The 18,646-nt window shown below is 44.4% G+C and overlaps 1 protein-coding gene across 1 annotated transcript; it reads left to right on the forward strand.

Moving 5' to 3' along the window:
- The first annotated feature begins 7,907 nt into the window (after positions 1–7,907).
- Positions 7,908–11,717, forward strand: GNRH1 (gonadotropin releasing hormone 1). Its single transcript, XM_056860788.1, has 3 exons — positions 7,908–8,042; positions 8,866–8,958; positions 11,660–11,717. Exons 1-3 carry the CDS (start codon positions 7,911–7,913, stop codon positions 11,699–11,701), a joined length of 267 nt encoding a protein of 88 aa, XP_056716766.1. The 5' UTR covers positions 7,908–7,910; the 3' UTR covers positions 11,702–11,717.
- Positions 11,718–18,646: the final 6,929 nt, after the last annotated feature.

The raw sequence follows: 18,646 nt of genomic DNA on the forward strand, positions 1-18,646 counted from the left end.
TGGCAGCAGGGCTGTAGCTCAGTGGTAGAGCATCTGCTTGGCATGCAAAAGGTCCCAGGTTCAATCCCTGGCATCTCCAGTTAAAAGGACTAGGCAGGTAGGTGGTGTGAAAGACCCCTGCCTGAGACCCTGGAGAGCCACTGCCGGTCTGAGTAGGCAATACTGACTTTGACGGACCAAGGGTCTGGTTCAGTATAAGGCAGCTTCATGTATTCCTGTGCTGTGCCTCCTTCACAACAGCCAGGAATTTAGCTTTGCCAGGCGCTTCCATGCCACTCTTGGAACAGGTCATATAACCCTGTAATAGAGCTAGCTGTGCCCTGTAACAGGCTGGAACAGTTTCCCACTTTTACATCCTACCTTTTTACCTGTGCAGAAGTTAAATTTGACACTGCTCAGGCAAACTAAGCAGTACAAATCTGCCTTCTCCCACAGTCCTTAAAGAGGAGTGTTGGCAAAAGGTGCTAGAAAGCAGGGGCTTGGGAGTTCGGCCAGTGGAAAATTTCTGGACAAATGTTAGAAAAATGCAAAAGGAAACTTTAAGCTGCAGTTAACTATTTGCCAATGCAAGATATTGAGGCTCTTGCCGAGTTCTTTTCTATTATTATTTTATCTCCTTTTTCATAAGCCAATATCTAGTAAGCGGCTGTGGTAGTTTGTTCGGCTAGGAGACCAAATCCACAGTTTCACCAAGTGAAATCAGAGCTGCTCTACACATGCATAATAATAAAGGGGTAGAACCATAAGATGTCAATGTGGGCTGTACCACTTTAGACGGGGGCCGTCGTATTTTACTGTTTCTCTCCCCCCCCCAAGCAAAAATACCCTGCACATAAAAAAGAAAACCAGTACACAGGGAGCAAAGCTCTGGCTTAGCTTTCTGCTTACAGGGAATTATAAATATAAATCATGCAATCTCTTGCCTGGAGTCTGAAGTGGTACAAGTAATCCTGGCCCCTGCATGGACCACCCCTAAAATAAATGTTTATGCGGTGTTCAGATATGTGACGACTGGGGAAGGCAATGACAAACCACTTCCGTAAACATAGTCTGCCTAGTAAATGTCTGGATGTGACGTCACTCCATGGGTCAGTAATGACCCTGTGCTTGCACAGGGGACTACCTTTACCTTTTTAGATATGTGAACTTCATTAGCCTCTGGAACTAGGCACCAAAGCTGTCCTGCTTCTATATGTTTTCTTATCATCCTGCTGCAGGCCGGCAAGCGGCAATGACACAGCCCATCACCTATGCAAAATATCTTGCTGAGCTGCCAAAAAGGGGAGAGGGGCTAGTTGATCCTCCTCCTGAGAGAACTGGGCCACCGTTTTCCTCCTCAAAATCAGGAGTTTGGGATTTCAGGAGGAACATTTGTCATGCAAAAAGTCATGCTGTGCTATGCCACCAATGTGCTAGGATGCTGTGCATACAGTTCAGTGGTACGAGGCTATCCCACTTGCAAGTCAAGGCACCTCAGGCTTATCCTTGCCGCAGGAACCCTGAAAACGCTGTGGCTTCAATGCTGTTACAGGGAGGGAAAGGTGCCATGTAAACGTCGCTGCTGTGTTCCAGGTACTTCTGCAGCAGTGCATAAGGGCTCTCGCCATCTCAAGAAACCAGCTTGTCTATTTTCCTTTGTCTTATTTTTTTAGCAGACAGGAGTTAAATATTGTATCAGAGGATTCTATTTTCTTAAGCTGCGTGTATAATTTATACGTCAAGGAGCTGTTTTGCTGAGGCGGTGTCTCTTACGTAATCACAACATTGTTTAATTGCTAAAGGGACAGGATGGGCCCAGTAGGCCATGTCAAGGGACAGATCACATGCTGTTACACAGCCGCATCAATAATAAATAAATAATCCAATGTTTACCCTCAAAGTCTTGCCTTTGAATGAGATAAGGACACCACCAGTAGTTACGTCAGAAAACTTGATTGCTCAGCTAAAGGAAAATACAGGCTGGGGCAGGTGGAAGTGGTGTTTGGAAGCAGTTTCATATCCTCTTAGAAAATGCTAGTATGGATGACATGGTTTGTTTTTTTACAAGAATGCATAGACAAGTGACTAAGTCACAAGACCATGAAAATAGTCCTGCATGGGGCTGGGGCGGGAGGATACAGGATTTGCATTTCTCATCCTGTCATTGTGATGGGGGCAGGGAGGGAATTGCCATTCAAAGGAAATCCAGACAAGATACAGTTGGCAAGGCTGATATTCTATGTTGCCCACCATTCCTGGGGAGAGAGTTTTTCACTGACTTGATTACAAGCTAGCTTGGAAGTCTGCTTTCCTTTCAGAAAAACACATCAGTGCGAGAGCAAAGAGTACTTTTCAACCTCATCTAGCTCATAAGCAGTCTCTCCTCTTAGACTCAGCTGTTCCAAGCCAGGGTAACACATTGTACATAGGGTGGCCCTTGAGAACTAGTCCAAAATATGGCCACTTGGTTGTTAAGAGGAGTTATCTATTCAAATGACTGCTATTTTAAGGCCTTTATTTTGGTTTCCTATATGTTTCTGGGTCAATGTTAGATTGTTGCTCTTACCTTTAAAGCCCTTTACAACCTGGACACCGTCTATGCCAATAAAGGATTGAATTGAACCTGGACACCAGATGCTTAAAGAATTGATTCTCAATATATGAATCTGGCCCTCTGGGCAGTTTCTCCTTACTGTTCCTTCAGATCTGTAAGTATGTCACTCCATCATTGTGAGCCTTTATGGGAGCTGCCAACTCTTAAAAGGCATACATCTGACAAGGAGTGGGTACCAGGAATGGGGCCTAGCGCCAACCAAGAAAAGCTCTGTACCTTTAAGGTGTGCATTATTCTATATACTTATAAATTGTACCCCCAGCAATACATAAATGTTAAGAGGTCAACATTGAAATGCTCCCCATAGTTCAGATTCCTGTTCTGCCACAAACACTAAGGAAGCACAAAAGGGGCATATAACTCAAATAGATTAGAGCCCCTGAAGTTTACATGTTTGTTCACATCTATAATGAACATATAATGAATTCAGCATTTAGAACACATCCATTTCACCAACAGGAAACACAGGCTGAAATCAAGCAGATAAGCCATGACACAGAGAACTCCAAAATCCATGAAAATTAGATTTTTTAAAGAGAGTGAGCCATGCAGCAGGGCAACTCCTGAACCCATGACAGTATTCAAACTCACACAAAGCAGATCTCAAGAAAGTGAGCCCAGCCACAGAGCAACTGAACCCATAGCACAGAAAACTCAAAACCTCAGAAGACAGAACACAGTGGTCTCTGCCATAGACCCTCAGACTTGCTCTGCTGGCTGCCTCTGGTGGGGGCTACTTTTTCCATTCTGGCAGCTGGACTTGGCACTTCAAGTTGGCAGGGCAAGCTGGCTGCCTGTGCTGCCACCCACCCTATTCAAGACGGGGTGGGGAGTTGGGAAAGCAATAACAAGAGGAATTAATAGGGTTGCGAGCTCTGGGTTGGGAAATACCTGGAGATTTTTGGGGCGGAGCCTGAGGAGGGGAGGGTTTGGGAAGGGAAGGGGCTTCAATGCCATAGAGTCCCATTGCCAAAGTGGACATTTTCTCCAGGTGCACTGATCTCTATCAGCTGGAGATCAGTTGTAATAGCAGGTGATCTCCAGCTAGTACCTGGAGGTTTAGCAAAAAGAAGCACCAAATACTAAATAGACAAGCTGTATGGAAAAATAGCACTCAGCTCTCAAAAATTATGCAAAAGTGTGATATTATATACAAGTGCAAGAAGCCAACAATGATAAGGATACATACAACGGAATATATACAAGGATAAAGTATAGCTGACAGGCTACCAATAAAGATGGTCAATTTCAACCCAAAATGTCCTTTAAAGGTAAGTACAATGACTTTTCTATTTCTTCTTTAAAGGTGAAGAAAGAGTTGGAAGCGTTGAAATCATCCGGAAAGCGCTTCCAGCTTTGACGTGATCCAGCTCCGTCTATGCTTTTTTTTTCACCTTTAAAGAAGAAAGAAATAGAAAAGTCATTGTACTTACCTTTAAAGGACATTTCAGGTTGAAATTGACCATCTTTATTGGTAGCCTGTCAGCTACACTATCCTTGTATATATTCTGTTGTATGTATCCTTATCATTGTTGGCTTCTTGCACTTGTATATAATAATATCGCACTTTTGCATAATTTTTGAGAGCTGAGTACTGTTTTTTCATACAGTACCTGGAGGTTGGCAATTAACCTTAAAAATGTGTGCACATGAACACATGAAGCTGCCTTATACTGAATCAGACCCTTGGTCCATCAAAGTCAGTATTGTCTAAGACTGGCAGCAGCTCTCCAGGGTCTCAGACAGAGGTCTTTCACATCACCTACTTGCCTGGTTCCTTGAACTGGAGATGCCGGGCATTGAACCTGGGACCTTCTGCATGCCAAGCAGATGCTTTACCACTGAGCCACGGCCCCTCCCCTAAGGAAATATAGTGTTGCTGCCTGGAGATCTCGTGCTATTACAATTATCTTCTGATGACCAAGACCAGTTTCCCTGGAGGAAATGGCTGCTTTGGAGGGTGGACTTGATGGCATTATACCCTGCTGAGGTCCCACCCCTCTTCAAACCCCACCCTCTCCAGGCTCCACCCCCAAAATCTCCAGGTATTTCCCAACCCAGAGCTGGCAACCCTAAGAAAAAAATGATGGGAGAGCTAAGTGGATAGAAGAAGAAGAAAAAAACTTCAAGGGGCGTATATAGATTAGGCCTCCTCTTCACCCCCAAAGCACACAAGCAACCTCTTTACCTTTATATTGGGTTCCCTGATAGCGTGTAGGAGCCTTGACATTCTTACACAAGAAGGTTGGTACAGCTACAAAATAGCTGCTGCAGGAGGTGCAGCCAATTACAAACAGCTGCTACAAGAGACAAAGTCAACCACAAATTGTCAGGTAGTGGAGCCATAGGTAACTTGTAATTTTTCAACATTTCAGACAAACTCTGTTTAACAGGACGCCTTTTAAAATGAAATTATTGTTTACAAATATTTTCTTACGTACATAACAGCTTACCTTCCGTTACACAGTAAAGATCTTTGTGCTGCCCAAGGAACTTTAAAAAAACCCACACAGCCCAATCAGATCTTCAATGGCCAATCAGAGGCCCTGCTGTGCTAAAAGGCACATGTGGCCCCACTAGGGTTGCCAACCTCCAGGTACTTAGTACTTGTATGAAGCTCAATAAAGCACATAAGCAGCATATGCAAATAATTGTATTCTGAAAAAACCTCACATGAGCACATCCAACAGATGTTAACAACTGAGCAAGAACAAGTAAATGTGCAGCCGAATACAAAATCCAAACAAACAAGTGTATATACAAGGGTATTCCAGGTACGAGTAAGTTAACAATCCACAAAGGTAATAGTAACAAAAAAGCATGGAACACTTTTCAACCGCAATGGGCTTCCGGTACTAAGTTTTGATTCCTCTACTTCTGTTTGTACTTGTAGCCAAGTTTTGATTACTAACCTCCAGGTACTAGCTGGAGATCTCCTGCAATTACAACTGATCTCCTGCCAATAGAGATCAGTTGACTTGGAGAAAATGGCCGCTTTGGCCATTGGACTGTATGGCATTGAAGTCCCTCCCCACCCCAAACCCCGCCCTCCTCAGGCTCCGCCCCAAAACCTCCCGCCAGTGGCAAAGAGGGACCTGGCAACCCTAGGCCCCACCCACTTTCTAAAAACACTTGACAAGCTCCACATTGCCCCCTCCTGCTCTTAGGGTTGCCAGCTTGGGGTGGAAAATACCTGGAAATGGGGGGGGGGGAGCCTGAGGATGGCATGGTTTGGGGAGGGGAGGGACTTCAATGGGGTATAATGGTGATCTCTGTCACCTGGAGATCAATTGTAATCCCAGGAGATCTCCAGCTACAACCTGGAGGTTGTCAACCCTATCTGCTCTATACCCTTACATAGGGAAGACCACACGGACTTCACTTGAACATTTATTCCTTCCTCCTTGTTCCTTTTAAAAACAATGAACATGTTCAATATAGCTCCTCAAACTCTTGTAAGTTTCCTTCCTCTTATAGGATTTTGGCCACCATTTTGATTGCCTGGTCTTCATACGTACACACTGCCTGTGCTTCTGAGACTTCTCACTCCTCCCGCTTCCTTGACAAGTCCCTCTGAATGCCCAATGGTACCTAATTTTAAGTAATCTCAGCTGCCTTAGAACATCAACCAATCTTCTTAACCATTTTGAAGACCTGTGCCACTAAAATGTTTTCACAGCTAGATTTCTTGCCATCTCTGTGGGAGTCTTGCATTAGAAGATTTCCTGTAAGAATGTTCCACCAAACAACAAACAAAAAGCATTAACCTTTGTTAAAATTGCTTAAATCTCTTTAAAGTGTCTTAATCTTTAGTAAATTACTGTCATCCATCAAGGAGGAAGAAAACAGGATAAGGGAAATGAACAAACAGGCAAAGAACTATATAAATTCACAGACGAAGTTTTTGATGGGGTGTTGCACAATACATCTGAACTAAGCCTAATAACAACAAACCAGAGGTTGGCACTAAGTGAATGGAAGGCGATTCCATGGGGCGGAGCCTGAAGAGGGCAGGGTTTGGGGAGGGACTTCAATGCCATAGAGTCCAATTGCCAAAGCAGCCATTTTATCCAGGTGAACTAATCTGTATCGGCTGGAGATCAGTTGTAATAGCAGGAGATCTTCTGCCACCACCTTAGTGTTAACGGGTATTTGAGCTTGTGTCCACATATTGTAATATGGAATGTTAATTGTGGCTTGTACACAATATATTCTTGGTTATGTGAAGTGTACGATTTGATCCATAGTACAATTTGATAATTTTGGTGACAAACACTGATTGTTATTCTATTTTCCTAGCAGTTTGATAATTATAGACACTTCCAAATTATTGAACATTGAATCTTTATTGTGTGATGCATGTAATTTAACCTTGTGGTATATTACTGTACTGTGGTGGTCCATGTTGCTGTTTCTCATTTTTGCTTGGTTTCTGTACAGCACATTTTTTCTTTTGCTAACCACCTGGAGGTTGGCAACCCTATGGTCAAAGCTGGTCACATCAGTGCCACCTAGGGTTGCCAACTGCCAGGTAGTAGCAGGAGATCTCCTGCTAATTCAACTGATCTCCAGCCGATAGAGATCAGATCACCTGGAGAAAAATGGCCACTTTGGCAATTGAACTCTATGACATTGAAGTCCCTCCCCTCCCCAAACCCCGCCCTCTTCAGGCTCCGCCCCAAAATCTCCTGTTGGTTGAGAAGAGGGACCTGGCAACCCTAGTGCCATCCTAGGCAAGAGTTACACTCTTCTAAGTCCATTGAAGTAAATGGGCTTGGCAGGGTATAACTCTGCTTAGGATGGCACTGTATCTGTTTTTCTAGTAGAGGCCCAAATGGGGCCAATTCAGACCCCTTAGGACACTAGTGCATCCTTCTTGTGTAATAAACCCAGCGTAGGTGATATATCCTGGGCTTGAATCTCTCTGCTGCACAGCCTTTTCCCAGAAAAGATCTCTTATGGGTTTTAGGGGAAAGATTAGCTGCATTTATCAGCTAAATACAAGGGAGTCCCAATTACCAGCTTCCTTTCCAGAGCTGTTGTAACAATCAAAGGCTGCAATTACTGTCAGCATGAGAGGCGTAGATGGCCTCCTGTGAAGAACGGGTTCATATAAAAGCACTGTGGTGAGACCCCGAAGAAGTCACCCAGAGACATCTTATTCCTTTCATTTCTCCTGTCAGTGAATCAGGTAACGTACTCAAATTTATTGCCTTTTTAATGTTCAGGACTGTTTGAGAGGTTTCTGTGCTTTTTTGCCCATTTGCTTTGGACGAGTAGATAATATCCCCTGCTCATCGTTTTCAGGCTCAAGAAAATGGGGAGTGTTTTCACAAGCTTCCTTCTGTTGCTCATATGTGTGGCAATTGGCTCGGCTCAGCACTGGTCGTATGGCCTGCAACCTGGAGGAAAAAGGGATGCTGAAAACCTGATAGAATCTTTCCAAGAGGTAAACTTGCTGGGTCTGCCAAGAGCCAGGATCGAACCCAGACAAACATTCTCTGTCGTTGTCCCCTTACGATATCCTGGCCCAATGGAAACATCATATAAAAGTAATTTGCATTAGTTGCTTAGTTCTATGGCCACCCAGTGACTAGGTTACCTAGAACATTGTGTCCTCATCTCCTCTCCAACTCTGAAATTCACTTCAAGTTATGTATTACCATTTTTGTGTGGGAGCCAAAGTCAGCTAATGAGCCATATCTACTGCTGTGCATTTACTCAGGTAAATAAACCGTGGAATTCACGGCCTGAGACAGCGACGGCCACGAGCATAGATAACTTTAAAAGGGGGTTAGGTGGATTCGTGGTGGATAGGTCCATCAGGAGTCATTGTCAGTAAAAAGAACCGCCATATACAGAGGCAGTAGACCTCTGAATACAAGTGCTAGGAGGCAACATCCAGGGAAGACCTTAACCTCTATGCCCTGTTTGGTTGGCTGTCCAGAGCAAATGGTTGCCTGCAGTGTGAAACAGAATGCTGGACTACTAGTGGACCCCTGGTCTGGTCCATCAGGGTTCTTCTTACGTCTGAAGTGTGGCAAAGTGGTAGAGTACTGGGCAAGGGCTGGGAACTTTCAGGTTCACATCCCCCTTCAGCCATAACGATCAGTGGGTGATCCTTGGCCAGTCGTTTCCTATCAGCCTCACAGGGTGGTTGGAGGATAGGGCAGGAGGGGAGCATCAGATATGCTAGTTTGAGTTCTTCGGAGGAAGGGTGAGATAAAAATGTGACTGACATATCAAATATATATATTTTTTCTGTTATGCAGATTGCAAATGAGATGGACAAACTGGGGGAGCTGCAGCATTTTGAATGCAGAGCCGCACACCCGAACCCGTTACGAGGACTGAAAGGAGCCCTAGTAAGTAAAATGGATTTTGAAGCATTTTACTCTTAAAAGACTCAAATGTTGTATAATTAATACAAATTATGTAAAGGATGTTAAAATGATATCTACATTTGGGATTCTTGAGGGGGCACTTTCTCCCCTATGTTATCTTATTGATCTATTATCTATGAATAATTACACTTCTGATACTTGTCAAAAGTATAAGCTGCTAGGGCTCATAGAGGAGAAGATTCAAAGCCATTTCCAGCCACCCAGGTTCACAATTGGAGAGTTAAAATATATTGGGGATGGGGTGGGGAACAGGGGATCTCTTTATTTGGGTTAGCTTCCCTCCCTCCTTTCCTTTTTCCCCCTTTGCAATTGTATTCTTCTTGTGGGAGGGGGGAAACAGCTAAAACTGTGCTGACTGGTAGAACCGGGGTGTTTAAAGTTGAAATAAGCTTGGAAATAACTTAGCAACAAGATGAGAAAAGACCTTGCCTGGCTTGGAAAGCATGCACCAACCTTGCCTCGCAGTAGCCACTGATCTGAGCAGCAGCAGCCAGCAATTTGATCAATACTTTGCAAACCGCAGCCAAAGCATTTATTTAGTGATTTTTAAAAAATCTGCCTGACCTCCCCACCCCCATCCCTTAGGAAGAAGCAACAAAGAGCAACCCCTTCCCAATGCCTTCCAAGCCTCCTTCTCCCCACGCTGGCAGACACAAAGCCGAGGCAATTAAAATAATTTAATGCTCCTGTATGAGGGATCCTCCAGGGATGAGAGCCCAAGCGCAGGGGTCAATGGAGAGACCAAGCAAAGTGCTCACCTTTCTTCTTCCCCCGCCCCATCAAGCCCCCAGCTGGAGATCTAAAAGATCTCCTTCTGTATTGCACCCTCGGTCCCTTCTGTTGCCAGTATTGCTGTAGCCTGGAGGAAGCCCATGTGGAAGGGGGGAGGAAGGAAGGAAGGCAAGAAGGCTCCCCTGCTGTTTCTCCCCCCCCCCCATCCCTGTTTGTAGGAGGTGAAGGAGGTGGGACAAAGAGGAGCCACCAAGTTTTGAAGCTACTTTCCAAACCTTCTTATTGGTGCCTGGGAGTACATACCACCCCAGCTGCATGACCAGGGAGATGTTGTGGGAGGTGAGGAAGAGAAGGAAGGAATCTCGTCAATTGTATGCCCCCCCCCCCATGCAGAGATGTTTGGATCTCCCCCGCCCCATGCAAAACCTGTCAGCACTTTGCAATTACAATTTATCCCTACCACCCTACCCCATCAAAGTGAAAGAGGTGGGGACAGTTCTGGATACCCGGTGCCACTGAGGTAGGGAGATCCCAGCCGACCGAGAAATCGAGCCACCAAGAGCTTTTCCAAACCTGCCTCCCTAAAAAAAGTTATATTAAAAACAAATAAGAAAAAAAAAGGGGGGGGGTTACAAAGCGACACCAAGATCCCAGCAAGTCACGGCCGAGGATGTCAGGTATTCAGGGTGTGTTGCGCACAGCAGCAGGTGGGCAGCCTCTGACTTGGCTGCTGCCACCCCCAATCTGCCCACCACCCAGGCCAGCTGCTCCCCCTCATCCCCCCCCCCATCCAGCTCTGCACTTGTCTGTTAAGGGGGAGAGAACAAGGACTTGCAAGGGCCATCTCATTTTCCCCTTCACCACTCTTTTCTCATAGCCTTCCCCCCTTTTCTGCTTCCTTCTTCCCACCCACCAGCTAACCTACCTTTATTTGCCCCCCATCTTCAGCTTTCCCTCCTTCTTTCCCCCTGGCAGCCTCTCTCTAGGAAAACTCTGTGGCTGCCTCCATGGTGTTGAAATGGCAAGCACATGTTGGGGGGGGTACCTCACTTTCACCTGTATGCTCTCCCCAACTATTTATTTTCCTACTCCTGGCAGCCCTCATATAATCACCTTCCCATGTTTCTTTCCCGCCCAACCACCCACTAACCAACCTTTTATCTGCCCCCCTTTTCTGCTATATTTATTATTTATTAATTTATAATTTTTATTTTTAAAACATTGACGGCACTTTATACACACACCCATTAGCCACTAGGACTGTGCATATAGGGTATACTGACCCAAAAATAAACCTGAAAAAAAGGCATTTTGGCTTTTTCTGGGTTTATTTGGGGGTGAATATTGAAATAGAGAATAAAGCCTAAGCCGGAGAGCCGATCACCGAACCAGCCAAATACGTATTCAGCTTATTTGGCCTTCGGCTTTCCCAAGGATTTCTCTGTATGAACTTTTTTTTTTGAGGAGCTCTGGGGGCGCATTTTTAGAGGTAGAGTTACCAGGTTTTCGGGGTAGCTTGAAGGGACTCTCCTTGCATGAACCCTGATGGTTGGTAAGGTTTGGAACAGGGGGTCCAGTTTTATGGGTCCCCGAAGGGGTTTCCCCCTTCTCCATAGAAAAGCATTGTGAACTTCATAGATGATCTGGTATTTGATCTTGGGTTTTTCCCAGTCCTGATCGGACATCCTAACAGTACTACACTGATTTTCTAGCACCCAGTGTTCATCAGTCTCATTACTACACAATCCTGGGCAAGAGATTTCTAACTGTTTATCTCCCCACTCTGTGATTCTTCCCCAGCTTTCTAATATCTAGTGTGTTTAGAGGCTGATTGCTAATTTTTGACAAGCTTGTTGGTATTCAGAGTTTGAGTGTTTAATTTTTAAAAAGCATTTTCCCTCTAAAATTATACATGTATTGTGCATTACAGGCAAGTCTGATTGATGGGGAGACTGGGCAAAAGAAGATTTAAATCTCCAAAATGAAATATGCAGAGTTTAGCTACAAAGTCCAACATATGCTTTGCTGTATATTGTAAAGCTTCCAGGAGTATCTTGATATTAGAATTTCATTTGATAATGGAACCATATGGACTTCCTATGTCTACATTAACATTAATAAATATTATCAACATTAACCAATAGTCAATATTTAAAGTACATATACTCCACCCTTCCCTTGAACTGTTCAATGTGACTTACAACAAAGAAAATTAAAATCCTAAAATAATGTCAGGTAGCATTTATAAAACTAACATACTTGACTTACTACAGATCAATCCACAGTGGCATTTTGATCCCTTCCTTTCTTCAAGGTGCTCAGGGTGGGGCACGTGGGTTGCTCTTACCCCATTTTATCCTCACACCAACCCTGTAAGGTGAGGCTGAATGTATCTGGCCTAAGAGCCAAAGTAGGTGATACTGCATCCCTGAAAGGGCTGCATGGAACCAAAATGGCTGAACAGCTCTTGAAAATGGTGTGTGTGCGTATGTGGGGTAAACCTTCGCCACTGGTACTTCACCCCATCAGCAATGTTAAAAGTTAAAAAAAACCCTCTAAAATGGTGTTGCATCCCCATGGCAGACTTGGGGACATGGTATTTTCTAGTTTGGCCATCAGGGCATCCTGGCAAGTTTCACGGCAGAATGTGGACTTAAATCCAGGTGCCTCATATCCTACTCTGACAGTCTAACTACTACAGCATACTGGCTCTCAAATAAATGAAAAGTGCCCATACAGATCAACCAAAATCTCTTCTGGAAAACCAAGAGCCGTTGGTGACCTTCTCTGGCAAGCTGTTCCATGAGAGTGGATCTGCAAGTGAAAAGGCCAAGCCTGGGTTCAAGTGGGATAAATCCTGCTAGGGAACAGACCACTAATGACAGATTTGGAATGTGATCACTGGACTTCATTGATACCCCTGATAGGCTGGCATAAGAAATTCAGCCACTGTACCAGAAGAATGTTGGCAGCTCTACATCCCTGCAAGCAGTACCACATATTTATGTATTTCCTCTTTATGGATTACCATCACTCAGTGGAGCAACTCAGGAAACAATCTACTACAACCTTCTGCAGTCCAGCCACTGGATTCTCTGGTCCTTCTGTACTAAATGGGAAGACCAATTGCTGATGGACGTTCCAACATTATCCATGAGAAAGTATATAGAGAAATACATGGAAAAACATTTTAATAGAGGCAGACACTTTAAAATTAAGCATCAGCATTCAGAAATGCTTTCAAAAACCCCAACGTCAAAAAAATAAAGACCACAGATTATATATAGGCATAATCAAACTTTTAATTTTAATTTACAGTTATAAAAATAAATAAGGCAAGTCAATCTGATGCAACTGAAAATAGCTTTTAAGTTAATTCACGATGGGACAGAATGGGAAAACATTTAACACTCAGTTGCCATTATTGTGTGCTTCAGATGTTTTGACATTTTTTTCACACTCCAGAACATCCCTTGAAGGAGGTCCTTCATCTCCTGAAACAGTTCTCACAGGAGCATGACACATGATGTTGTTTCGGTGGCATGGCAAGCTATTTATTTACTTCATTTATACACTGCCTTTCTCCCCAATGGGGATACAAAGTGGCTCCCATTATTTTCTGCTTCTCCATTTTAGCCTCACAACCGTACACACACACAATGGATGTATTTAAGGAATACAGTGAACTCTGGAATGCAACCAATGTGTGACCTGCTGGCTCCACTGTACAAGACAAGGATTCCAATCACATAGCAGAATTCCAAGCACAGAGGTGTGATACCTTGCTCTTCCCCACCAGATTACCCCATGGCAAGATACAGATTGCATCATAAAGATGAACAGAGATTGGACTTGCAGGACATTGCAAACATGTACATGGTGGCCACATAGTGGGCTTTGCATTCCACTCAACCTTTTGGCTTACCTGGGACCATATCAATGCTAAAGATGGAATTCCTGCCCTAGTTCCCATACATAGAGGGGAGACAAAGATAGGTTGATGGTATCACTTTGGTGTAAGAAGCGGCCGGTGGGCCTGATACCCAATGTAGGAGCTGCATCGTCCTTCCACTCTAAAGGCCATTTCATTACTTTTAATAGGATTTGCATTTACCAATGGCCTGGGGTCTTTCTGAATTATACTTCTGCCAGTGGTTTCATTTGTTTCACCTCAATGTTATTAACTTGGTTGACAATCTATCCCATGACATTTGCAAAGGTCTCCACTGAATATGTGTACTGGAGAACCGGGTGGGGGTGGGGTAGATGTTGCTTGGCTTCCAAGTATCAGGGACAATTAAATTCTCATTCAGCATCACATCACTACTGACACCAAGGCATAGTACCAGAGATCTAAAACTTCCATCATGAAAGAATGCAACCTGGGAGCCCACCCCAAAGGAAGCAGTGGCGGTTCAAGGCAACTGCTATGGGTACCCACAAGAACACTGACTCTTCTTACCTGCAAAGCAGGAACTTCCACAAGTGGCTGTAGATTTTATTTATTTAATACATTTTATCCGATCTCTCTCTGAACAGCTCAGGCCAGTGCACACTGTCATCCTCCATTTTATCCTAACCACCTCCCTTTGAGATATGTAAGGCTGAGGAAGAGTGACTGGCCCAAGGTCACCCAGCAAGTTTCATGGTGTAGCAGAGATTTGAATCTGATCCTAGTCCAACACTATAACCACTACGCGGGAACAAAAGGACATTACCCAACTTCCCACACCACTGTCCTAGGTAGCCAAAGTCTCAATGCAATAAACACGACTTAGCAGAATACTACATTCTACATGTTTGTGTGTGTAAAGTGCCATCAAGTCGCAGCCAACTTATGGCGACCCCTTTTTGGGGTTTTCATGGCAAGAGACTAACAGAGGTGGTTTGCCAGTGCCTTCCTCTGCACAGCAACGGTATTCCTTGGTGGTCTCCCATCCAAATACTAACCAGGGCTGATCCTGCTTATATTCTGAGATCTTATGAGATCAGGCTAGCCTGGGCCAGCCAGGTCAGGGCATTCTACATGTTTGGAAGCAGGGAATTCATGACCCTGTGTTTGTTGGTTAACAAAGCGGCCAAGAGATAAACATTTGCAAAAGAGAAGTGGTGTCCACTGGTTTCCTTCCACAAATCTTACTCCTGGATGATTTTTCCTCAGGGTAGGGTTTTGAGACATGCTTGCCCAAGGGGCAGGGGGACAAGTAGCTGGGATAGGGAGGAAGCTGGAAACAAGTACCCCTCCTTCTCACTCAATACCTTTTCCCAGAAAAGCAAATAATGGGGCAAAGGTCAGACCCAGTTTCAAACTTCCACTCAGCCATGAAGCTCGCTAGGTGACTTTGGGCCAGTTGCTCACTCTCCGCCTAACCCACCTAACAGGGTTTTGAGAGAGTGAAAATGCAAGAGGAGAGAGGCACATGATCTGCCTTGAGAACATTGGGAAAAGGACAGGATAAAAATGCAATCGGTAGAAAGGTAAGAGATATTTTGTAGGCTGGGTTGAGAACCTCGTCTTTGCCCCCTTGGAACATGATTACGTCCTGCTCTTATACAACTAACTCCAGAATGTGCCACACAACTGCACTTGTACCTGAGATGTAACATACAGTCAGCACACAGGCAAAATGCCATTCAAAAGTTAGCGATGGATGGTGGTTGAGGAACATATTCAGGACACAGAACTTCTTTATCACATGTATGTGCAGGCTCGGGCAGCAGGAAGAAGGCAGTTAACAAAGCCCAGAGGATTTCAAGTCAAGAAGCATCCATCTCTAGGAATTTTAATGCAGAACTAGCAACATCTGCCATGCACCCAAAGAGGGGGGATGAAATATGGCCAAAGTGGCCAGGATGGTTCCCCAAGTTTCCCCCCGCCCAGAGGCACAGAGCCACGCATAAGACGGTTGCATGCACACTGAAACTGGCACAGCTGGAGGCCTGAGTGACGAGTCTCCTGTGTGACTTTGAAAACATCTACAGCACGGTTTATGATGTGAATCCAATATGACCCCCTAATGTAAGCAATCTGTTTTTTTCAAGCCACCTGGGCAACAAAGGGAAGACGGCTTTTATTCACTGTCAAAACAGAAGCTGCAGAAATGGACTAGAAAAGATACCTAGATCAAACACTGAGAAGGACTACTGTGATGAGATTGCCATCTTATGGACTAGAAAGGGTACCGAAATGTCGTGGGTTAGCTTCCTGCTTTTGCAAGCAGCGTGGAAAAACTACTTCAGCTGTGTTCTGTGTATACCAAAAAAAGTAAGCTCGGAATTATGCTAATATGTCTACACGTGTTTAGTCTGCACATGCAACAATTTGGTGATGGGGAAAGGAGAAGGACTGGATTTAGAACCCGGTGTCTCAACAGAGTGGGTTCAAATTCCCATCAGCCAAGACCAGCGAGTTATACCATCTCTCAGTATGGGATTACATCGTAGGGCACTTGTGGCTGTAAGAGGATAAACTTCCACGTGTGCCACCCTGAACTCCTTGGAAGAAGGATGACTTTGCCAATGTAATAAATGGTAGCAGATGAATAGCTGAGAGCAAAGAGAGGAACAAAAGCCAAAGTAAGAATGTGGTGATTGGCTAGAATTTTGGCAATGGGCAAAACACGCGTCATGGTAACCCCCATGGGATGGAGAAGGTGCTGTGTGGCATACTCAAGGCCCAAGTGATGCCTTGTAGCTATCCACTGTGTTCGAGATGTCAGTTTGAGGTGCTGAAGTTGAGAAACATACAAAGTGCTTTGGAAAAGAAGGGCCGAGTTCAGTAAACTGACAGCCTCTTGAAGCTGAGCACCCTAAACAACTGCTGGTGGTTTTTGAACAAACAGTGACAAGAGTTAAGGAAGGACAAACAGTGTAAACACACAGCCTTCTCTCAAAAAGATAAACAGCACTAAACACACAACTTCCTCTCAAGTATCATTGGATCTCTACTCAAACTTATCATACCATTTGGATGCAAAACCTGGTTTACGGGCCTTTTGTTTTTGAAATTAGAAAAAAATCCAAATACGCTGGGTTGAGCCAGTCTAAATAGGCCCACGATTCCCCCTTCCTGCTGCAGACCCCCCCCCTCAGGTCATTCCTCAGGGTCTCCTGTCCCCCAAGAGCAGCATTTTGTGGAAATCAGCAGACTGCAATGGGAGGGGGAGGCAGGGAAGTTCCATTCTGCCACTGGAAAATTTAGTCTGGATCTAGCCTAATATCTCCAGCTTAGATGCTACCCATGATTAAATCAGAGGCATGCCTCTGCTCTTCTTACCATGGATATTCCAAATTATGATTCTCCCGTTATAGTGGCTCTCCCTGAACTCTGATTTGAAGGGCAACGGGTAAGCTCTCAGGACTGAAACTTGGTGAAAGGCTTCTGATGTGCTATTGAAGGTATGGGAGGGAGACAATCAGTTGCTAAGAAGCTCCGACAAATGGATATTGCTGTAAAATAGTGGCCTGCTAAATCGTTTACATTGGAATTCAAACCTAAATGGCTAAGAATGCAGCAGTCCAACCATCTGGATTACTTTTCAAATATTTCCGACTCCTAAGAGGGCTGAGCCCTGAAGCTTTTGGTACAAAATGAGGAAATACAGAGGCATTATTTTATAAGAAAGTCAAAGTAGTACAGACCTAGAAAATAACGCAGGGCTCTATATGTGAGGGTTTGCGAAGAGTTCCGTAGGACATCTTAGTACTTGACTGGTCTTGGATTATGAATATTGGGTTTGGGAGGTCAAGCAGCACCATTGTACACAATTTGTCCTCTGAATGAAACATTCACAACGATAATTACACCTGTACGTCAGTCTTGTAAGGCAACCAGCTATTATGTAAAAATATACATCAAATGATTTAAGTGAAATGAAGCTGTAGTAGTGTACTTAACCCTGTTTGTGCACAAAGTTCAGATAGCTATAAAATAATTGAGGAATCCACAGAAAGAATGATGTTGAAGTCTTGAGAAAGAGTCACCAACCTGGCCAAGCATAGCTAATATCGTCCTCCTTTGCAACAACAGATATCCAGCGAAACCCTCAGGAGTCTTCTGCAGCTATATACTGATGTTCTTGTCAGAGCAAAGTACCTTGGTATGGAACTTGCTTTCCCTGGGCAGGGGTAGGAGAGGGCCACTGGCTGAAGATGCAGATGTATATCTTTTAGCTAAGGCTTCCCAAAGTCAGTGGTTTGAGTTAAGATGCTGGAGCCTGAAGTAAAACAAGCAGAAGGCACTGTTCTGTCGAACAGGCAAAGGCAAGTGACCAGTCTCCTAATACTTATACTAAGGCTGGCCAATCCAAAGGTGTCTTAAGGTCATAAATGCCAATTCTTGCACACTCAAGATTCCCTTCTGTGCTTTGAATCTGAGCCCAAAAAGGTAGCAGGAGCTCACCACACTGAGCCCAAGAGTCAGACCTTGAGGTTGCCAAATCAAGCCCCAGTCCTTAGCCAAACTGAGCACATCTCGTTCATCTCTGTGGGCTGCTTTTAGGAAACTGCAGTTGGTTCTGTTCTTTGCAGATTCGTGGCTTATCTATTCCAAGTTTCCTTTGTAGGGTGCAGGTATGAATTCTTCATGCAAATCCAAGGCAGCAGTATAGAGATAAAAGGCCACCTTTTATACACAATGCTTACCACTCTTCAAAACACCAAGGTGAACCTCTAATTGTGGGTAGAACAAGGATTCTTGGCACCACCACTGTTTTACAGGCAGCAGAAAAACTTCCAAGGAGAGGACTCACCAAGCTCACACTATGAAATGTTTTGAGTTATTGAAACACGATGCAGTTCTGACGTGAGGAAGACCAGAGTGCCTTAAATGTGCAAACAAGGAAAGTCAGAAGCTTGGAAATGGCCATGGTTTAAATGACTTTTTCTTTGGCATGGAGTAAGGAAACTGTGCGGAGAA

Source organism: Euleptes europaea, chromosome 14 (genome assembly GCF_029931775.1).
Source record: "Euleptes europaea isolate rEulEur1 chromosome 14, rEulEur1.hap1, whole genome shotgun sequence".
NCBI lineage: Eukaryota > Metazoa > Chordata > Lepidosauria > Squamata > Sphaerodactylidae > Euleptes > Euleptes europaea.

Excerpts from the sequence above, each read along its gene's own strand:
- GNRH1 (XM_056860788.1), top strand. The coding sequence starts at position 7,911 with ATGGGGAGTGTTTTCACAAGCTTCCTTCTGTTGCTCATATGTGTGGCA. Across the intron at positions 8,043-8,865 it reads TGATAGAATCTTTCCAAGAG|ATTGCAAATGAGATGGACAA; the intron begins GTAAACTTGCTG and ends TCTGTTATGCAG. Across the intron at positions 8,959-11,659 it reads GAGGACTGAAAGGAGCCCTA|GCAAGTCTGATTGATGGGGA; the intron begins GTAAGTAAAATG and ends TGTGCATTACAG.